Below are 23836 nucleotides of genomic sequence, written 5' to 3'. Positions count from 1 at the left end.
AAATAAGTACCAAAGATGCCATGATTTATGGATAATATAATTATGTACATAAAATAGCCAATGTAATCTAGAGGTAAACTATTAGAATTAATAAGAGTATAGAAAAGCAGCTAGGTACAAATTAATATACATAAATCAATTGTATATATATACTAGCAACAAACAGAAAATAAAATAGTTTTTAAGAATACCATTTACACTGGCAGTTAAAAATATCAAGTTTCTAGAGATAAGACTATCAAAGTATGAGTAAAATCCCTAAAAAGAAAATTATAAAAATATTTAGTAATATTACAGAAACCCCCAAAATGGAGAGATATATTGTATTCTTAGATTCAAAGTCACAATATTGTAAGGCTCCCCAAAATGACTAATAAATTTAACGTGATTCCAATCAAAATCCCAACAGGCTTTTTTTTTTTTTTTTTTGTGGTACACGGGCCTCTCACTGCTGTGGCCTCTCCCGTTGCGGAGCACAGTCTCCGGACGCGCAGGCTCAGCGGCCATGGCTCACGGGCCCAGCCGCTCCACGGCATGTGGGATCTTCCCGGACCGGGGCACGAACCCGTGTCCCCTGCATCGGCAGGTGGACTCTCAACCACTGCGCCACCAGCAAAGCTCCCAACAGGCTTTTTTTAATATAACTTGACAAACTGACTCTAAGATTTATATGAAAATGCAAAGAGCCAATTATAGCCAAGACACTTTTGAGACAGAAAAACAAGGTAGGAGAAAATAATGTGCTCTACTGGATATCAAGATTTACTATAAGCTCTAATGATTGAAACAGTATGCCATTGGTGTAAGATTAGTCAGACCAGTGGAACAGAATAGTTGGCCCATAAACAGGCCAATGCACGTACAAACCTTGAATTGCTGACAAAAGTGGCACTGCAAAACAGCAGGGAAAGGGCAGTCTTCAGTAAATGATGCTGAAGAATTAGGAATCCCAACAGAAAAATTACATTGAACATCCAATTTTACACCAAACACAAAAATCAGTTCTAGGTGGATTAAGATCTAAATTTCTTTGTGAAAGACAAAGACATCAAGCTTTTTGAAGGTTAAAAAAAAAAAAAACTGGGCTTCCCTGGTGGTGCAGTGGTTGAGAGTACGCCTGCCGATGCAGGGGACACAGGTTCGTGCCCCGGTCTGGGAAGATCCCACATATCGCAGAGCGGCTGGACCCGTTCATTTTACAACTAATTTTTGTTTCATGTGCATTTTCATTATGTTTGTTACATATCATAATGAAAAGCTTCAAAACAAAATAAATTTAAAATAAATGGCCATTGCATTAAATGCAGAATACTGAAAAATATGTCAGAAGACAGTAACTATGTAGATAAATTGCTGTTAGAATTGTAGTTTATTATCTCTCTCTCTCTCTCTCTCTATATATATATATATATATATATACACACACACACACACACACATATATATACTAAGATGATATAGCATGTAAAATTTCTATCCTTTTAAATTTCTAATGCAAAGCATTTTCTATCAAAAGTAAGAGTTATTTGGGGATTCTGGTTAAATATGGAAAATAGCATGAATATGTTTTACCCCAACCCTCTCAAAATGCCAATGAAATGACAGCATGGGAATAAGAACAGTATAAATATACAAGAACAAAGAGAAGTAGAAAGGAAAGCACAGAGGACAAAAGATGTCAAAATAATCTCAGAAGACCGAAAGTGGGTGGAGGACGGTAAATGACTCAGCAGACGAGGGCTTGTTAAATGACAGTGCCTGCAGAGGGGGATAAAAATGGGGATCAAGTCATTTTACCCCCTAAAACTCCAGAGGCCCTGAAAATGTTGACATGGTACAAATAGCAAAAACTGGGACTAGAAAGAGGGAAGAACATGGGAGCAGAGGATGTTCACTTATTGTCACTTCTATAGTAGCAAGAAATTAAAGAGCACTCTTTAAAGTTGATACATCAAGGAATGAAAAATAATTACATTTAACAGTACAAAGGTAAGCAGGAAAAAGATATTATTAATACATTCAGATGATGGATAAAACAGAGGGAAAAGGAAAGAGAATTAATGGCAATCAGAGATATTATTTAAAGAGATAGCATAGTAAAGGCAATGTATTACATAGTTTTGATTATAAATGTATATTTTAAGGCAACTACCAGAACTAAAATAAAAACTCTTCTAAATTCAGAATCATACAGAAAAAAATAAAGCAAATAAAAAATATCAGACAATGAAATATTTTAAAAACTATTAAAAACATAACACAAGGACTTCCCTGGTGGCACAGTGGTTAAGAATATGCCTGCCAATGCAGGAGACACAGGTTCGAACCCTCATCTGGGAAGATCCCACATGACACGGAGCAACTATAAGCTTGTGCACCACAACTACTGAGCCTGCGCTCTAGAACCCGTGAGCCACAATTACTGAAGCCCACTCGCCTAGAGCCCGTGCTCCGCAACAAGAGAAGCCACCACAATGAGAAGCCCTCGCACCGCAACGAAGAGTAGCTCCCACTCGCCACAACTAGAGAAAGCCTGCGCGCAGCAATGAAGACCCAATGAAGTCAAAAATAAATAAATAAAAAACATAACACAAAGTAATATAAACAAAGATCAAATAAATCTATCATGTCAATAAATATAAATGGATTTTACTCATCTGTTTAAAAAAAAAGTCATGTTATATAACAAAGCAGTATTGAACTCTACGTTGACTAAAAAATATACCACTCAAAGTGATACAGAAAGGTCAAAATTAAAGAATGGGCAAAGATATAGGCAAAGGCAAACAGAGCAGGAGGCATGATCTTAACATCAGAGAAGGTAGAATTTAGGCCAAGAATTATTAAACAGGACAAAAATGACACTTTGTAATGCTAAATAATCCATAAACAGTAATGTATATATTTGCAACAAATAATGTGGCAACAATGTTTATAAACCAAAAATTATATACAAGACAAGAATAAAATAGACAAAAGTAGACAAGAATATTGTAGCGATAGGGAAGTGTAATTAATTTCTTTCAGCCCTATGACAGATCAAATGTATAAAACAGTATGTAAAGATACAGATAACTGGAGTGACATAGTAAGATAGATCTAATTAATATCTTTCAAACTATATTCTCTGAAAAATAACTATACAAATTGACCGATATTAAACAACAAAACCTTAACAAGATCCAAAAAGTAAAATAATAAAGAAAATATTCTCTGATCACACTACAATAAAATGAGAAAATAATAACAAAATTAGAAAAAAAAAGAGACCTTTCCACTTGATAATTTTTAAAACCTCTTTTAGAGAACTCTTAGATGGGAAAAAAAAAAAAACCAAACTAAAATTATAAAATTTCTAGGGAAGAAAAAATTTTTTAAAAACACTATGTATGTATGTATCCATTTCATATATATTTTACTGCTATCTAACATTCCATAATATATTCTCCTGTATTTCCTTCTAAAAGTCATATTTCTTTCTACATGTAGATAATTCATCCTCCCAGACTTTTGAGTGTATGTGTATGATATGTGATAGGCTTCTCATATTTTTCCATAAAGATTATTCCAACACCAATTTTAGTAGATTATCATTTCTCTAGTGATTCCTTCTACTACCTCTGTCATGCACCAGATTCTCATGCATACTCAAGTCTGTTTTCCTAGTAAGCTATTTGTCACTCCTGAGTCAACACCATACAATCTAAAAGCTTTATAATAAGATTTGGCCTGGTTGATCATAGCACCCCTCCTTATTTGTCTTCTTTAAAATTATCTTGGTTCTTCCTGTTTCTTTACTTTTCCATATCAATTTAAGGGTCAGATTTTCAAGTTCTTGTCTTACAACTCTGTTGAAACTTTGATTGTAAATGCACTGAATTTATTTATTACCACAGGAAGAACTGCCACAATGACATATATAATTGTATCTCCTAATATATATATGCCTTCTTTTATATTCCTCCATAACATTTGACATCTTCTATAAAGTTCTTACATATCCTATCTCTAGGTACATTATATATCATTTTGCTTGCCCTTTTGAATATTTATTTTTATTGATAAAATAAATTAATGTTATTAAATTTCTGTACATTGGTTTTGCATTCAGCAACCTTGCAGAACTCTTTTAACAATTCCTATTTGAACAAGTATATCATCTGCAAATAATGATGAACTTGTTTCTTCCTTTATGATTCTTATACCACTTGTTTATTTTTCCTGTTTTATTGAACTGGCCAGGACTTTCATCACAATGCTGAATTGAAGCTATAATAGTGAGCGTATTTCTTTTGTTCTTGATTCTAAATAATATGCATGTAGTATTTCACTATTATCATGATAACTATGGGATTCTCATAATTACTCCTTATCAAGTTATGGGAATTTCTTTTCACTTCTGGTTTAAGAGTTTCATTTTGAATGAGTGTTGGTTTCTATCAATATTTCTATATTTATTAAGATTATCAAATAGTCTTTTATCTGTTAATATAGTAGTTTACATTAATAAATTTGCTAATCTCTTTTAATGGTTCTAGCTTAATCAATGCTAGATTCAGTTTGCCAGCACTTCATTTGACCTATCTTGGTGAATGAGGCTGACTTATAATCTTCTCTCATAAGCTGTCCCTTTGGGTTGCTTTTCCATCTCTCTGCCTCACTGTCTTCTTTCTCTCTTGTCCCTGAGAACTCCAAATTCTCACTCTGTTCTGCAGAGTAATTCAGCTCTCTATCCCCTGCAGCGTTTCTCAATAAGTAATAGAAGGATCTCTACTGGTCACTAGAAGGCTCTCAGTAGCCTCTAAAAAATGTGACAGATTCAGAAGAAAAAGCAATGCAATCATTTTATGCACAGATAAGTTAAAAATCTGAAATGTAAGATTATTTGTAATTTACATAGAATTTCTGACTTTTCGTGTTCTTTAGAGCAGCGTATGAACTTCAAGGACTGACAGTTCATACTGGTTAACATGGAATTAATCATGGGCACTTTATCTTAACTAATGTATTTTATTGTCCTATGACATTACATTTACATTTGTTAAACTTGCATTTCTCATCTTTACCACTACATAATATTACAATTCAGAAAATGAACCATCATTTCAAAAGTGGTTTGCAGAAATATAACAATAGTGATGAAAATAGAAAAATAAATCCTATAAGTAATGAATGGACTCTGTCACAGACATAAAGCTTGAATCTGTATGTCATGAGACAAGTGGACAATGGATGTGGATAATCTCACAAAAGCTGATAAAAAATAAATTAAAAAACAGGGAGCATGACAATGAATAATGATAATTAAATTTTATTGGATCAATGAGCCCTTTGTTCTAGTACCTAAGTTATTATCTCAACATTTTATCAAGTAATAATAGAAAGCTACCAAAACTTCCATATTATTTTCTAATAAAGTTTATCAACCTCACTTTTAAACCAACTGACTGTCTCTAGTACAAATATAAAATAAGGATTTCCAGTACAAAATTGTCAAAATTTGATGTTAAAAGTTGAAAGACATGAAAACTATAGAGTCATCATTTGCCCTCATAGCAAAAACAAGCAAAATTATACCCTTGCCAGTACGATATGAAACCAGCTTCAAAATCAATGGCAAAGATTGTAGTTGGACAAAAAGCGAGAAATAATCGATAGAATTCCTTCATCAGAAATATTGGATTTCTTATAATGTGACTGACATTTAAAAATCAATGACTCTTATGTATGTAAACAAGCAGACATTGTACTTTATAGTTGAATAAAATTGTGAATAAATCAGTTGTCAGTACAGTTTCACCATATATGTGAGAGAGAAGTGATCAATGACTTTTTGTCCTATTTATCATGAAGCTGATTTTAAAAGATGAGATTTCTGGTTTAATTAAAGATTAGTTTGTAAACTATGAAACAGAGTTAAAAAGGGATGTTAGCTTCTACACCAATGTTCATAGCAGTATTATTCACTGTAGTCAAAAGGTTGTTTCCAAATGTCCCATCAACAGATAAATGGATAAATGTCCATCAACAGATAAATGGATAAACAAAATGTGGTAGGTGCATACAACAGAATATTCAGCTTGAAAAATGAATGAGATTCTGATATATGCCACAACATGTATGAACCTTTAAAATATTATGCTAGGTAAAGTTAGTCAGACACAAAAAGGACTAATATTGTATGATTCCACTTATGTGAGGTACCTAGAATAGGCAAATTTATGGAGACAGAAAGTAGAACAGAGGTTGCCAGGGAGCAGGGGAGGGAGGAATGGGGAGTAGTTGTTTAATGAGTACAGAGTTTCTGTTTGGGATGATGAAAAAGTTCTGGAGATGGTTAGTGGTTATGGTTGCACAATTTTGTGAATGCACTTATTGCCACTGAATTGTATACTTAAAAGTGGGTAAATTTTATATGTATTTTACTACAATTAAAAAGAAAAGATAGGGCTTCCCTGGTGGCGCAGTGGTTGAGAGTCTGCCTGCCGATGCAGGGGACACGGGTTCGTGCCCCGGTCCAGGAAGATACCACATGCCGCGGAGCGGCTAGGCCCGTGAGCCATGGCCGCTGAGCCTGCGTGTCCAGAGCCTGTGCTCCGCAGCGGGAGAGGCCACAACAGTGAGAGGCCCGCGTACCGCAAAAAAAGAAAAGAAAAGATAGCTGAATTGATATTGAAGAAGCTCCAGCTAGATGGCCAGCAAGGAAGGGCATCGCTATACCAATGGAAGATGTTGCTTCCAATGTGGTATGTACATTATTTGTGAAAATAGCGAGGGTCCATAGCATACTTCCAGACCCTGATTCGCTGTTGAGGGACATCATGGAAGTTGTGATCACAAACTGATTGTGACCACTTAGTATATGTTTCTTCAGCCTACAGGGCTGAAACAAGTGAGTACAGGATGCTTTTCTACACTGAATTGCTCTGGCTGGCAAGCAAGAAAAGGTTTGCAGTGTTTTCCAGCAAGATATTAAATCTTTTAAAATGACTATTTCTGTGAATACACATGGCATGTCTCAGGAGTACATTTAGGATTTTGAATAGTCTGGATCTTTGACTTCAGGGTCTAAATATCAGAATTTTTAAATGATTAGACATCATGACTTCTTAAAACTTAACATTGGTGCAAATGGCTCAGTGGCTGAGAGTTTGACTTTTCCCCAGTACCAATGCTTTTCTTCATTCATCAGGAAAAACACTTAAGATATGTCTTTGCATATTAAAAATCACATCCAAATGCTACAACTGAACATGCAGAAATACCTTGTGAGCCAAATGTCACCAGAGAGAGGATGTGACTCCATCAGCTGCTGTCTCCCAAGCCGAGAACTTTAACCTTCTAGCTTTCAGTGGCACTAAGCTGGGACACTTGTCCTCTGGTGAAACACTGAAAATAGCCTTTGGAGAGAACTCTCTCCATAATTTCTGGATCTGCATTTGACCTGAAAGGCCAAAATATCTGTCAAAGCTTCCCAACAACCTATAATTCTGAGTTAAGATTTTCTAATTTAGAAAACATAAAGAGTGGGGGGAAACCCAACAAGCTATGGCAGCTGACAGCTCAGGTTGCTACCCAGGCAGATATAGATTTCTTTGTGAATGATTTCAAACACTATTTCTCCTCTCACACATAGGAAAGAAACATTACTGCTATGCACTTTTAAATTTAATTTTTACTTTTATTTAAGATATACAGATCCATGGTTTAAAAGGTCACATAGCTCCATAAAGATTATAACAAAAACAGCAATTTCATGTTTCTCATCTCCTCACCCCAATCCCATATTTCCAGAAGCAACCACTCTCACCATTTGTTTACTGCTTTCTTCTGATACCTCTCTAGCTCTAAAAATATACTCAGACTACTATTTTTTTTTTTTCCGGTACGCGGGCCTCTCACTGTTGTGGCCTCTCCCGCTGTGGAGCACAGGCTCCAGACGCGCAGGCTCAGCGGCCATGGCTCATGGGCCCAGCCGCTCCGCGGCATGTGGGATCTTCCTGGACCGGGGCACGAACCCGCGTCCCCTGCATCGGCAGGCGGACTTTCAACCACTGCGCCACCAGGGAAGCCCTCAGACTACTATTTAAAAAATTTTTTCCACATTAGATATTATCTATTAGCTTTCTGTTATGGAAAGAAAAGGGGATTAGGTCCACATACAAACACTCATTTTCTGTCACACTCCTCTTCCCAATATAGTTATATCATAATTTTTGGTTAGATAATCAGACAATATGTACATTGTCTGACTACATATATGATTAAATAATAGTATTGCTAAGCAAATACTGTTCACAGCTGTATCATGCAGTATACTTTGGTTACATTTCCTTTTTGCACAATGTTTTTGCTTTCTCTAGAGTTAATAAGGATTTAATTTCTTCATTTGCTCAGTTTTCTGTATATTTATCACTAATTTCTGTATTTTATCACTAAACTGTTCTCCAGAGGTTTAATTATTGCTTAAATTTACTTGAACGTATCAGATTATCCATCAGTTTCCATTTTTCTTGGGGAAAGCCTTCTTAGAGTCCCTCAACTCCTGCCTCAATCTGGTCTAGATGTTCCCTAGGCCTGATGTACAGCTCTTTTCCAGAGATTTTTCCTTCTCCATCCTCTTTTGGATTCCATTTGTCACTCCCCTGCATCCCATATCTTCCTCGTTATTGTTTACTTCCTTGTTTTGGTGGAGCATATCCTCTGGTAACTTTCTTAGATGGGTAGGTGGGAAATAAATTTTCTGAGACTTGGCATATCTTTATACTAGCCTCATCTAAACAGTTTAGCTGGGGAAGCAGCTATAAATTAGAAATTACTTTCCTCACAATTTTGAAGACATTGTTCCACTGTCTTATAACCTCCAATTTTGCTATTAAGAAATCTGATGGTATTTTGATTCTCAATCTTTTGTATGTGACCTGTGATTTTCACTCCTTCAGAAAAAGTTAGGCTCTTCTCTTTGTGCACAGTGTTCTCAAATTTTGTGATGTTGTGCCTTGATATGAACCTTTTTCATTCATTTTCCTGAACACTCATGGGTATTTTAGCTGAATATTTTGATCCTTCAGTTTAGGGAAATTTTCTTATATTATTTCTTTGGTAATTTTCTCCTGTCTATTTCCTTCTCTGTTTCTTTCTAGATCTCCTATTTTTTTTTTGCCACTGCACAGCATGTGATATCTTAGTCCCCTGACCAGGGATCGAACCTGCGCCCCATGCATTGAGAGTGGAGTCTTAACCACTGGGCCACCAGGGAAATCCCTAGGTCTCCTATTAATCAGACATTGTACCTATTAGTCTAATTCTCGAATTTTCATATTTTTAATCACCTCTTATTTATTTCTTTTTGTTCCACTTTCTGTGAGATTTCCTCAACTTTATTTCTAGACCTTCTATTAATGTTTTACTTTTGCTATCATATTTTTGTTTTCAAAAGTTCTCTTTTGTTCTTTGAATATTCTTGTTATAGCCTTCTATATGTATCCAGTATCTTCTCATCTCTTAACTCTCTAAAAATATTAATGATAAGGGTTTTTTCCTGACTCATCTTCTATCTGCATTGTCTTTTTTTCTTTTTCTTTCTTTCCTGTTCAGTTCTTTTAGTCTTTGGTGTTAGAAGTAGGCTTCAGATTCCTGATGATCATTGGCTGGCTGTCCATATTAAAAGTGCAGCAACTTCTTGAGCTGTTAACCTGACTGACAGGCTTCTAGGAACTTACTGAGGGGAAGAAGTGGGTGGGTGGGAAGGTTGTCTGCCTTTTAGTACATATGTAAATTTTTCCTTTATACCCCTGTTTCAGGATGCAACTCTCTCCCTCTTGTTCAATCCAGTCTATTTCCAGATCAGAGGAGGCAGTTCCTCCCTGAATGGTTGGTGAGGAGGGGGATTTAGAAAGCCCAACTGCTTCTTGTAAAGATTTTCAAACTGCCCTTTCAGACCCTCTTGCCACTGTCTCCCCAGGCCCCACTTTCAGAGGTATTTAGCATCCCTAAGTCCTAAGGAGCTCTGCCATGTGGGTTGGCTTGCTTCTGGGAACTCCCTACTTCCAGCTAAGGTTTCAGCTTTCTAGGGTCTGCTCTGTCAGTTACCACTCATCCGTCTTCACTCTAATTTCCAGAGTGCTGTTATGTTCTCCATTATCATTGCCCTAGTGAATTTATGCTTTTTTAAAAATTCTTTTTACTATCATTTAAGAAGGATTTCCAAAAGGTTGGAGGTAAATACATGTCTTCAATCTGCCATATTTAATCAAAAGTCTTTTCATTTTTCATACCAGGGCTTACATTTAGAATTTTATAACTTTTAAAATGTAATGTATCCAAAATTAAGTGTGATTTATGCATGCATCTGAATCCCTTTGGTCGGTGGTTCTAAAAGTGTAGTTCCTCAGGCCATCAGCATTAGGCTCTGCTGGGAACTTGTGAGAAATGCAAATTCTTGGGCCCTACCCCAGACTTACCGAGTCAGAAACTCTGGACGTGCAGCCCAGAAATCAGATGCTTGAACAAGCTCTCCAGGGGGTCAGATGCGTGCTAGAGTCTGAGAACCACTGCTGTTGGTGATGGAGGGATTTTGAACACTTGAGAAACACTACCCTACTCTCAACCTAAGCTTCAGATCCATCTCTTCAAATCCAAACCCACAAAGTGCCCAGCAGAGTGGCTGTTTTGAGATGACTTCCTCTAACAGGAACCATCCTCCTGAGAAAATGTGTGTGAACTCAGATGCTTTTTTCTTCCATGACACCTAGTTGTTTACTGCCTTAGACAGTAAACAGACCGGGATCCCTGAGGCCAGAAATGCTGGCAGACCAGGCACGGTATGAGAAGAAAAGAGTCAGAAGTAGAGAAGTTTGGAGAGGAGGGATGTAGTTGGGCCTCCTCCCTCTTCCATATTTTCAGCCATCAACAAGTTGAGAGAGGAGTTGCCAGCTTCCCTCAGGGCAGAAATCCTCGGGGAGCCTCATGGAACAGGAGGAACTTTGTTCTGAACCTCATGGTGCCAGAGGTTCTCAGCTGCCATCGCCCTCTGCCTACCTTCAGAACAGCAGAGGCTGCCGATCATCCCACCCCACCCATATGTGTGACTCCTCTGAGTTCCTCCGTCTGCGTCTCATCTCCCTACCTTCCCTTCTTCCCCTTCCCCACCTTGGCGATGATCTTTGCACGTTCTCCTTTGGAACAATCACAGCCACTGTCCCTCTGAGCTCTCTCCAAGGCACAGTTAATACTCCCTTTCCACCTTCCCTCCCAGATATGTCTTCACTGTCATTTATACCTTTGAAGCCTTGATAAAGATACTGGCAAGAGGATTTTGTCTAAATGAGTTCACTTACCTGCGAGATCCTTGGAACTGGCTGGATTTTAGTGTCATCACCCTGGCGTGAGTATTTCTCCACACTGACTTGTATGTGCATCTGTGTAGGGCTTGTAGGTGTGTCCAGGCTGCCACTCTGGGGATGTTTCCTTATCTCTGTCCAGCTTCCTCTTTCGGGACTGTGTGGCCTAGGGTTTCTTTGCCAAAGACTGTTGCTTTGGGAGTCATTTTCTAGGGTTAGTCCCATACACTCAGGGAGAAGTTGGAGACCTCAGATCTGAGCTGATAACTGGCCTGTCAAAGTGGATCAGACAAGGCTCAGCCTTGTACCTACCAGATATGAAGGTCTTTACCTGAGAACCAGTGCCTGAGAAGACGGGTTGGCCACACCCACATGCTTGAATATCCATCCACACATGTAGCACACAGAGCCTTCTAGATCACAATACATCTTCTCAAAGGGGCCATTCTGGAAAATATTGCCTTAATTAAATCAGTGTTCATGTCAGTCTATAAGTGGAAGTGCTAGTAGGTTCTCAGTGTCTGTTCTGGGTCCTTCCTAGGCTGGTGTTACCCAAAATTGTCCTTATTTATGCTGCCTGAATTCCCAAGTACCTCTTCTTACAGAGATGCTGACTGACTTCTGGTCCTACAGGTATGTTGGTGAAGCCATAGATCTCCGAGGGATCTCAGGCCTGCGGACGTTCAGAGTCCTTAGAGCTTTAAAAACAGTGTCTGTGATCCCAGGTGAGCCGCTTTAACCAGTACATTTACTCATAGAGCTTATGTTTGTTTCCACAGCCTAATGTCCCACTTTGATTTTCACAAGAGCCCTATAAATTTCTGGGACATGGACTACTGTCCCCATTTAAGAGACAAAGAAACTGAGGCCCAGAGAGTAGAAAACACAATCCCAAATCCTCATCACTAGAGGCATTTGTGACCTGGAAACCTCATGTCCTGATTCTCAGCCAACACTCTGTCCACAGTACCCCATGGTGTCCGTAAAGAACAAAAAGGTCAAGTCTTCGTTTTATGTTCTCATTGTGGGGTTCAGGCAAGCCTCCAGTCAGATTCTCATTTATACTTTAAACCAAAATGTAAACTTGGAAACAGTGAAGAAGGAAAAAGGCAGTCCTAGGCTCTGGTGGGTATCTTCCCCGTTTCCATGGATCTGAAAATTTGGGCCTCAGCCCTGTCTTTGGACCCACAGAAGAGAAAATAATTAGACAATTCTTGATTACAGGCAATTCAGAAACAAAAATAGTATACCAGGGCTCATCTTACCAGGCCTCCAATAAGTAGCCCAGTGATACTCCTCATCTTCCACTGGGTTGATGGAGGGGATAGTGAGGCCAGAGACCAGGTAACAGCCCTGAGATGGGACTCAATGCTTCTCCCTTGTGACCTGATGGGTTATCTACCCTCCCTCACCCCTGAGAACCCATGCCCTCATCTGGGAAATAGAAATACTCACGCTAGAGTAGAAGTCCCTTTCCACGGTTCTGTGACTGGTTCTGCAGGGAACGACTGAAAAGTCTTTGCCAACTTGCACTGGACAAGCTTCTTCATGAAGAAAATCAGAGCAATAAGTAGTCAGTTCTGCTGCTTGGTACCTCTCTCACCTACTCCCAGCCAGGAAGACCCTGAGCCTTGTCTACAAGACCTGGCCTGTCCTGACCCTCCTCCTCTCCCTGCCTCATCTCTCTCCTGTACCCACCTCACACCACATTCCAGAATCTGCCTGTGGTTCCACAGACATTCAAAGCTTTTGCTCATTGCCCAGCCCTGGGCCATGCTGCTCCTCTGTCAGGAAATCCCTCCTTCTCTCTTCACTTAACTCATATGCATCCTCAGGGCTCTGCCATGCTCTGACCTCCTCAAGGAGACTCCCTGGTCCTTCCCATCTTCCCCACCCTCCACCCCATCTTACCCCGACTCCCAGGCTTCTGTGAGGGGCTGTTCCTCTGTGTGCCCACCTGCTCAATAATGCTATGGAGTTTCCCCTCACTCATCAGACAGCCCCACCACAGGCCAGTGCCTTAACCATTGCTCGGCTCCCAGAGGGGACCACAAGGGGCAAGGGGTGTGCTCAATGGGTTATTTGTTGACCAGAATGAGAATGCAAGGCTAGATCACAGTCTGCTTCCCTGGTTAGAGCTCTTTCTGCTACCTGGGGAGCTGCTTTCCCGAAGAAGGTGTTTTCCTTTGCCAGAGCAACAAATCATCTTTCCTTAAACAAGCAGGGGCCCCATCTTTGCTGCCAGCTGTGCTCCTTCTCAGATTCTCTGTTTCTTCCTCAGTGACTCTCAGTGTCCCTCATGGCTTCACACTGTTATGTACATCTGTGTCTTTGCATCTCTGTCTCATTCTATCTCCCTTGCATGTCTCTCTCTCCCCCTTTCTCCCTCCTTTCTTCCTCCTCCTCCTCCTCCTCTCTTTCTCTTTCTCTTTCACTCACTCACACACACACACACTCACACACGCTGAGGTACGTGTGTCCCCAGCCTTGAGCTGCCTCCCAGGACTGAGATAAGGACAGAAAAACAGATACCAAATGACTGGAATGAAGTTAGTAGCCTCACGCCTAGTGTAGTGCCTGGAACATGGCAGGTACTCATCAATTACTTTTTAAATTGAATTGCTACTCTCCAGAATTTATTAGCTTTAAAATGAAATGCATTGCCTGGATATCAGTTGCTTCATCTTTACAATGGGACAATAATCTCTGTCTGCCTCTCAGACTTATTACAAGGTTCAGATGAGAAACTGGGGTTGGAACTGCCCTAGAGTTTGTAAAATACCTCACACCTGTGTGTAGTGAGAGGGTAGGGTGGCTAAGATGCAAGCGTGCCAGGCACACATGTGTGTTCTGCGTGTGGCACCTCATCCACGTGACAGTATCGGTGTCATCTTCCCACAGGGCTGAAGGTCATCGTGGGAGCCCTGATCCACTCGGTGAGGAAGCTGGCTGACGTGACCATCCTCACCATCTTCTGCCTGAGTGTATTTGCCCTGGTGGGCCTGCAGCTCTTCAAGGGCAACCTCAAGAACAAATGTGTCAAGAATTGCACAGTTGTCAACGAGACGGCCAATTACTCTTCTCATGAAAAACGGGAGTGGAATTTCTGTCATAGGGACCCAGGTCTGGTTGGCAGGGGGTGTGAAGCCCCTGCATACCTGTATAGACATATATTTTGATTCCTCTTTTCTGCTGAAATGCTTCTCATGAGTTGTGTTTTACTTTTGGGCCCCCCCATTCTCTGTTGCCAAATTTCCTTTTACAAGGAAATGAGCTATAAATCCAGAGGCAGGTCATTCTGCCTCTGCTGAAGGAAGCTCAAAGCTGAAGCCACTGCTCAGCTTTTCTCTTCCCAGATGAGACATTTCCCCTTCCAGGCGTCTCAGCATATCCAGTGAGGGCACATGGCCAAGGGCTTTCTCCTCACTCTGGCAGAAGACTCAGCAGGTGTTGATTTCACCACTCAAGGCTTGAGTTGAGGGTTGAGAACCATGTGAGGCTTTCAATTCTTCCTTTATTTTGCAGATTTCTACACCAACAAACCAGGCACTTCTGATCCCTTACTGTGTGGCAATGGATCTGATTCAGGGTGAGTACCCAAGCCATGACATAGCACCAATGCCCAGCAGCCCTTTCTCCTTCTTGTCATCAGCTTTTTCTGGGTGAAGCCTGGGTTGCAAGTCCTGAGGAAGATGTAGAAATTAATAAGTCATGGCCTCTGCCATCCCAGGCTCATGAGGAGGGAGTGTATGAGTTAGCTCTTGCTGTGTAACAAACAACCCCAAGATTTTGTGGCCTAAAACACCAGCCATTTACTTAGCTCAGGATTCTGCAGATCTGCACATTGAGCTGAGATCAGTCTACTGTTCTTCTGATATTGAGTGGGCTCATTCATGCATCTGCAGACAGTAGATGGATTAGCAGGGGTCTGGCTGATCTAGGATGGCCTCAGCTGGGGTGTTTTGTCTCTGCTCCATGTGGTCTCTCACCCCCCCCCCCCCATCAGACTAGCCCAGGCTTATTCTTCTGGTGGAGGCAGGATTCCAAGAGAAAGAGTGGAAGTGTTCCAGGTCTCTTGAGGTCTAGGCTTAGAACTGGCATAATGTCACTTCTGTTGCATCCTATTGACTAAAGCAAGGCACAGGCCAGTCCAAATCCAAGGAATGGGGGAATAGACTCCACCTGTTGCTGGGAGAACCTGCAACATCATATTAAAAGGGGTGTGGAGACAGGGATGGGAATAATTGTGGTCATTTTTACAAACAATCTGCCCCAGGAAGGAACAAATATTTATTAAATATGTTTTATGTCAAATGCTCTACATTTAATTACAACTCTATCACATGGGTTTCATTATCCTCACATAGCAGAGGAAGAAACACATGCATCAGACTTTGCAGTTTCAAATTCTTGCAGAGGCCAGACACATAACAACAAATGTGAGGAGTAGGCTGGGTGGGAACCATGATCATGAGAGTTCATGCTCCATCTAAAGGGGTAGCCACTTCTCAGTTCAGCTTTTGGTTGTCATGTGGAAATGTGGGTCCACTGTTTCCAGAACGTCCAAGTTTTTAAAAGAGAGACAGGAAATTTCAATTTTTATGTAAACTCTCTTAACTATAAACATTGGCTACCAATTTCAGAAAATGTCTACATATTGTGGGCCAAACAAAATATTTTAGCAATGCAAATTCAACTAGCAATCTGCCAGTTTGTGAGCTCTGATGCATATACATAAAGATGCTATGCTGTGAAGTACAAGTGCTGTCCTAGAGGCTCCCTGGGCTGGGGAAACACAGCGAGGTGATGGTGTGAGGCACGGAGGATGTCAGGGAAGGTTTCCTAGAGGTGGTGACTGAGGTGAGATTGAAGGGTAAACAGGATGTCTCCAGGCTTGATGAACAAGAGATGGTTTGGATGGAGCCTTTACATTTTTTATTTTTTTTTAATTTATTTATTTATTTTTGGCTGTGTTGGGTCTTCGTTTCTGTGTGCAGGCTTTCTCTAGCTGCGGTGAGCGGGGGCTACTCTTCATTGTGGTGCGCGGGCTTCTCATTGTCGTGGCTTCTCTTGTTATGGAGCACAGGCTCTAGACGCGCAGGCTCAGTAATTGTGGCTTACGGGCTTAGTTGCTCCACGGCATGTGGGATCTTCCCAGACCAGGGCTCAAACCCGTGTCCCCTGCATTGGCAGGCAGAGTCTTAACCACTGTGCCACCAGGGAAACCCGGATGGAGCCTTTAGATAGCAGAATAGAATGTGAGACAAAGCAAAGGGGTAGAGGGCCCCTCATGTCTGCCTGCTGCTTTGACCACGGGAACAGGTGTGAGCAGAAAGAGATCAGGCAACAGATCAGAAAGACTCATCCCTCCCATCTCCATGGCGAGGGGGTCTGGAACCCCGAGCCCACACAACCTCCTCCCTGAGTGGCTAACAGCCCTATATTGCACAAGTGGAGGTGGGTGGGAACTTTATGGAGTTCTGCCTTCATCAGCTCCCCAGGAAAACAATCTCAGCTAGAGCTGAGGGGTGGGACTAACAGGAAAATTTGAGCAACACAGACCCCTTGGCCTCTTTCTTCACGAATGCACTTGGCATTTGGTTCTTGAGTTCAGGAAGAGGGTTGTTCTGATGTCAGTTTTTATTTGCATTTGACTTAAATTGAAACCAAGGACCCGTCAATGTCCTCCTCCTGTCTGGATTATGGCATTTCTCATGAGGATGGTTCCACAGTAGCCCATGCACTGACTGTGGTAAAGCTGTGGGGTCCATCCATGGGGGCCCCTCTCCAACGCTGAGAGAGACCAGCTATCCTGCTGCATAGGTCCTGGCCAGGCGGGGAAGGAGTGGATAGGGCTGGGATGTTAAGTAGAGGCCAGCTTAGATGATGGGCAGAGTGAGCCCTGACAAGCATGCTGTGAACACCGAACCTGGGTTCTGTGCTGACCTGCAGAGAAGCCAGAGCCCTGAGCAAAAGCTCACACTGACCAGTGACACTGCAGGGAGAAAGTCCAGGGTCTCAAAGTGGAGAACAAGTACCAGGAAATACTTGATGATTTTCAGCATTCTTTCACATACATTATTCTAGTCCATCTTTTTGGTAGCTTCAGATTAAAAACACCAAGAAATTTATTTCTGCATTTGACATACAATATTTGCTATGCTGAAGGCATCTTGCAAGAGCCTTTACACCGTGGTCTCATTTAATTCTCTGAGCAGTTAGCTCTTGATGTGTAGCAGCTATAGAGTGTTCTATGGCAGACATAGAAATAGGCTGCCCTTAGTGTTAACTAGCAAACCTACAGGTAATGGGTTAACTAGCTCCTTGGGAGAGCAGAACCAAGAGACTGTCTTTATATGTGGGTCTACAGAGTCTGGAAACTTGCAAATCTTCAACCAAGGTTGGAGACAGAATTGGAATTTAGTTATAATCAAGTTGTCAGGCCCTAATCAATTGTGTGGGTTCCTGGATGTGTGTTTGTATGGATGTCTGGAATAAGAAGACCCCCCAGGATTGGTGTTGGTGGAGGAATCCTGAAGTAGAATCCAGAACTACAGAAAAGGCGTTACTGTCTCCTCAACCAGGCCATCTCACTGGGGTGCAGGGGAACACTCACATGCCTAATGCTTAGAGATGCTTCGTGATACCAACTCACCCTCTTACTGTGAGAGAGAGGGCAGTGCAGCCCTCGCCATCCCAGTGCTCACCAGGCAGTCATCTTCAATTTGGCCTTCCTTCATAAACTACTTGACAGTTATGTTTCTCCTTTTAAATAAATCCATTGGCATCTGTGTCCTTTTAGACAGCTGACTTCTCTCTGAACCCCAGCTTCCACATCTGTTTTTTTTTTTTACATCTTTATTGGAGTATAATTGCTTTACAATGGTGTGTTAGTTTCTGCTTTATAACAAAGTGAAACACTTATACATATACGTATGTTCCCATATCTCTTCCCTCTTGCATCTCCCTCCCTCCCACCCTCCCTATTCCACCCCTCTAGGTGGTCACAAACCACCTAGCTGATCTCCCTGTGCTATGCGGCTGCTTCCCACTAGCTATCTATTTTACGTTTGGTAGTGTATATATGTCCATGCCACTCTCTCACTTTGTCCCAGCTTACCCTTCCCCCTCCCCATATCCTCAAGTCCATTCTCTAGTAGGTCTGTGTCTTTATTCCCATCTTACCCCTAGGCTCTTCATGACATTTTTTCCCCCTTAGATTCCATATTTATGTGTTAGCATACAGTATTTGTCTTTCTCTTTCTGACTTACTTCAGTCTGTATGACAGACTCTAGGTCCATCCAACTCACTACAAATAACTCAATTTCGTTTCTTTTTATGGCTGAGTAATATTCCATTGTATATATGTGCCACATCTTTATCCATTCATCTGATGATGGACACTTAGGTGGCTTCCATGTCCTGGCTATTGTAAGTAGAGCTGCAATGGACATTTTGGTACATGACTCTTTTTGAATTATGGTTTTCTCAGGGTATATGCCCAGTAGTGGGATTGCTGGCTCATATGGTGGTTCTATTTGTAGTTTTTTAAGGAACCTCCATACTGTTCTCCACAGTGGCTGTATCAATTTACATTCCCACCAACACTGCAAGAGAGGGTTCCCTTTTCTCCACACCCTCTCCAGCATTTATTGTTTCTAGATTTTTTGATGATGGCCATTCTGACTGGTGTGAGATGATATCTCATTGTAGTTTTGATTTGCATTTCTCTAATGATTAATGAAGTTGAGTATTCTTTCATGTGTTTGTTGGCAGTCTGTATATCTTCTTTGGAGAAATGTCTATTTAGGTCTTCTGCCCATTTTTGGATTGGGTTGTTTGTTTTTTTGTTATTGAGCTGCATGAGCTGCTTATAAATTTTGGAGATTAATCCTTTGTCAGTTGCTTCATTTGCAAATATGTTCTCCAATTCTGAGGGCTGTCTTTTGGTCTTGTTTATGGTTTCCTTTGCTGTGCAAAAGCTTTTAAGTTTCATTAGGTCCCATTTGTTTATTTTTGTTTTTATTTCCATTTCTCTGGGAGGTGGGTCAGAAAGAATCTTGCTGTGATTTATGTCATAGAGTGTTCTGCCTATGTTTTCCTCTAAGAGTTTGATAGTTTCTGGCCTTACATTTAGGTCTTTAATCCATTTTGAGCTTATTTTTGTGTATGGTGTTAGGGACTGTTCTAATCTCATACTTTTACATGTACCTGTCCAGTTTTCCCAGCACCACTTATTGAAGAGGCTGTCCTTTCTCCACTGTACATTCCTGCCTCCTTTATCAAAGATAAGGTGACATATGTGCGTGGGTTTATCTCTGGGCTTTCTATCCTGCTCCATTGATCTATATTTCTGTTTTTGTGCCAGTACCACACATCCGTTTTTAAAAAAAGGATTATTGAGATGATGAAATTATAACATTTGTAAAGCACTTAGGAGTGAGAGAGGCACACAGTACGTGCTCAGTTATTGGACAGTGGTGGTTTTTTTTTTTTTTTTTGCGGTACGCGGATCTCTCACTGTTGTGGCCTCTCCTGTTGCGGAGCACAGGCTCCAGACGCGCAGGCTCATTGGCCATGGCTCACGGGCCCAGCCACTCCGGGGCACATGGGACCTTCCCGGTTTGGGGCACGAACCCGCGTCCCCTGCATCAGCAAGCGGACTCTCAACCACTGCGCCACCAGGGAAGCCCGGAAGTGGTGTTTTGATTGTTGCATGTAATTGGTCACTGAACTTGGCTAACTGTGAGTCCTCCTTTGAAAGACAACTCTGCAGGTGATGCCAACTGGCTCAGGTTTTACTGACTCTGCCTCCCCTGGTGTCAATTTGCAAAGAGCTCACCATCTTATGGGGTCATGTCTGGGCAGCCAGCTAGCCTTCTCCAGGCCATTTCCCTTTGCATGAAACTCTGACATGAAGGTATTATGTTACCAGGGTGGGGTGGGGCGGGGAGGGGGGGGGTACCTCTTCTAGGGCCCAAGATGAGATCTTGTCTAACACTCAGAAATGAATCATAGGGACTTCCCTGGTGGCACAGTGGTTAAGAATCCACCTGCCAATGCAGGGGACACAAGTTCGACCCCTGGTCTGGGAAGATCCCAGATGCTACGGGGCAACTAATTCCGTGTGCCACAACTACTGAGCCTGCGCTCTAGAGCCCGCAAGCCACAACTGCTGAGCCCACGTACCACAACTACTGAAGCCCGCACACCTAGAGCCCATGCTCCACAACAAGAGAAACCACCGCAATGAGAAGCCTGCGCACCTCAACTAAGAGTAGCCCCTGTTCGCCACTAGAGAAAAGCCCGTGTGCAGCGACGAAGACCCAACGCAGCCAAAAAAGAAAAAAAAAAAGAATCGTCTGAGGAAACGTGCATATTGACAAAATAAAACACTTTTTTGTAAATGAGTGTTTGAGCAGACAGCAGCAGGGTAGGGAACCTAGGAGAACTGCTCTGCCTCATGGCTTGCAGTCTCAGGATTTATGGAGGTTGGGTTAACTTTCTGGGTTGTTTCTGGACAATCATTTTGCTTGTGCCCATATTTGGTCTGACTCAGGGCCCTTCCTGGCTGCACACACATCTCTCAGTCAAGACAGTTTCTATCACGAGGGAGTCTGGGAGGTTTGCAGGACTATTATGGGTTGGCACCTCCTCCGTCCTTTTTTCCCCTCCCAAATTCTTCTGGTTGGTTTTGGTGGCAGCTTGTTGGTTCCATGTTCCTTATTGAGACCTCTTGTTGTGAGACAACTCACGTAAGCGGTTCTAACCTGGCCAGGACGGGTGGTTTCAGTCAGTAATTCCCTAACATTATCGTCCCCATTTAATGGGCAAGAGAAACTGAGACCTAAAGAGACTGAATGTCCAAGGTCACTCAGCTAATAAGAGGTAGGCTAGGCCTTGAACTCCAGTCTTTGACTTCAAACCCTCAGGTCTTCCCACAACTCTGGACTGTCTTGCCCCCAGTAAGTAGGAGGCTGTGCAATTGACAACCTTCTCTGTTCTTGCTGCAGCCACTGCCCTGAAGGTTATTTCTGCCTTAAAACATCTGACAACCCAGATTTTAACTATACCAGCTTTGACTCCTTTGCTTGGGCTTTCCTCTCACTGTTCCGCCTCATGACACAGGATTCCTGGGAACGCCTCTACCAGCAGGTATTGATCTGCATGTCCCCATACAGACTCGGTTGGAGGCTGGGGCATTGGCTGCATGGCTACATTCTTCCTGGAGGACCCTGACCATGTCAGGGGCCCAAGTTCTCTAGGTACAAATCTCTCTTCTTTCTTTTGAATCTGCAGACCCTGAGGGCTTCTGGGAAAATCTATATGTTTTTTTTCGTGCTTGTTATCTTCCTGGGGTCTTTCTACCTGGTCAATTTGATTTTGGCTGTGGTCACCATGGCATATGAGGAGCAGAACCAGGCAACCACTGATGAAATTGAAGCCAAGGAGAAGAAGTTCCAGGAGGCCCTTCAGATGCTCCGGACGGAGCAGGAGGTCAGTGAGGGGTGGATCTTTGTGAAATCTGTTGCAGGTTGTACATTTTTGGGCAGATATCTGGACTAGCCTCTTAGAGTAAGACTGTCATTTTAAGGAACCATAGGAAGATTCATCTTATCTCAGGGACCATCTTAGGTTAGATTTTCTCATACAAAATGAATGAAGAGCCTGTGCAAGTGATTCACTGAGGGCTGCTCTTAGGAGGAGACTGAAGGAAACAGGATGGGACAGGGGAAGAATTAAACAAGGAAGTGGCCTCAGCTAGATTCTACCTTTGGCCTGATCCCATGGGGAGCTCCAGGGCATGACTTGTTCCACAGGGTTACCCCTACCTGGAGGCAAGAACGCTGGCCCTTTGTACCTCCATACTTGCTCCAGTCAAATGTATAGTCAAAGAAAGTTTTCTGCAAATCCTGCAGCTGTAACCCATTAGTAACTAACATTCAAGCAGCTTAAGATGAGGGTACTGACCTGGTAAAAGAGATCTGGACAGGGCATCAACAGAGTTTACTACAGGGTGTGAATGAGGGAGGTGACTCTTCCTGCCATGTCTTAATCCAACCACCACCCAGGTCCTAATCCTGATCTCCTCTGGTTTAGATGCCATCACCTCTGTGACACCCCATGTCTGGGGGACACACATTTATGCTAAGCTCATCCAGATACTGCTGTTCTCTCCTTTCAGGTGCTGGCAGCCCTGGGGGTTGACACAGCCTCTCTCCACTCCCACAATGGATCCCCTTTGGCCTCCAAAAATGCCAGTGTGAGAAGGCACAGAATGAAGCCAAGGGTGTCAGAGGGCTCCACAGATGATAACAAGTCACCCCAGACTGAGTCTTACAACGAGCACAGAATGGTAAGGGGCTCAGATTTGTGCCTTAAAGGTGACCCACCTTTCCAGCTGCCATGGACAATATGCTGAAGTGGGAAGAGGTTTGTAGCAGAGAGATATCTGGAGGCACAGAGACTAGGAGGACGTTTTGATAATACAGACCCTGCCTGCCACGCCCCCCAACCAATGGTAGCCTAAACTAGGACAGGGGCATTATGGATGGGGAAAAGGGTGGATTATGAAGACTTTTATGGGGACTCGAGGGAATAAACAAGATTGGGACTCTGGAATGTTGGAAAAGAAGGGAGAAGTCCAAAATGCCTCCCAGGTTTCCAGATTGGGCAGTTAGGTAGGTGGTGATTCTAAGGCAGTAACACTGGAGAAGAACCCTGGATTGTTTGTGACCTTGAACATGCTGACCTTGAGGTGTCTGTGGACCTGTGGACATCAAGGGTCAGCTTCCTTCTGATACTCTGATCTGCAATTCTGGAGCAGGAGTGGGATCCTTGTTCGTGATGCTGAAATCATTTACAAGCTTCTTTCTGACCTCATGCCTCAGCCCCTGCAGCTCAAATTCTCCCCTACTTTTGGCACAGGAGATCCCAGCACCTGTCTCTGTGATAACAATCGAGCCTGGGAATAACTTCAGTACCTCACTTCAGACCCTGTAGCAATTCTCGCCACCATCATGACCCGCTACCTCCTACTCCAAGATTCCCTGTACTCACCAAGTTTCCTCCCACCAGCTCCTTCTCCCTTGAAAGTCCTATGTACCCCAAATATACCCTTTCCACAGGCCTGAGAGATAATAACCCCTTTGTGGTAGAGTAGATCCCACAGTAACAGTATGGGAAAGGGGATCAACATGGCTATTTTTCAAGGCTGCTGACGCTCACTTCCCTCCCGATCTCTTTTCCTTGTGCTCCTCTGAAGGATGTTCTACTTTTTGGAATAGGATCTCTACAACCCCCAGACTTCCGTGTGCATGGACATACACAGGCACACTCCCATGCACACTGACCTCAGTGACACCGACACTTCAGCATTTATCAGAGTCTGTGCCCTTCCCTTCCTTGCTCTGCCTCTTTTGAGCAGCACCTGATATGGACAGGGCACAGTTCAGAAGCTGTTTCAAAGGGGATTTGACTAGGGCTCTGACAA

General features: G+C 42.3%; 1 protein-coding gene across 1 annotated transcript in view; it reads left to right on the top strand.

Annotated features, from left to right (window-relative positions):
* The window catches only part of SCN10A (sodium voltage-gated channel alpha subunit 10), an 88061-nt gene that overhangs the window by 18793 nt on the left and 45432 nt on the right, over positions 1–23836 (top strand). Inside the window, exons 6-12 of the mRNA XM_060307229.1 lie at positions 11258–11386; positions 11976–12067; positions 14244–14465; positions 14868–14931; positions 21357–21498; positions 21643–21840; positions 22529–22699. Of these exons, the coding sequence (XP_060163212.1) occupies positions 11258–11386; positions 11976–12067; positions 14244–14465; positions 14868–14931; positions 21357–21498; positions 21643–21840; positions 22529–22699 (1018 nt within the window). The remainder of the gene's footprint in view (positions 1–11257; positions 11387–11975; positions 12068–14243; positions 14466–14867; positions 14932–21356; positions 21499–21642; positions 21841–22528; positions 22700–23836) is intronic.

The sequence above is a fragment of the Globicephala melas genome, chromosome 11 (genome assembly GCF_963455315.2).
Source record: "Globicephala melas chromosome 11, mGloMel1.2, whole genome shotgun sequence".
Classification (NCBI taxonomy): Eukaryota; Metazoa; Chordata; class Mammalia; order Artiodactyla; family Delphinidae; genus Globicephala; species Globicephala melas.
Note: the sequence above shows the minus strand (reverse complement) of the source record. Positions and strands in the feature narration are given on the sequence as shown.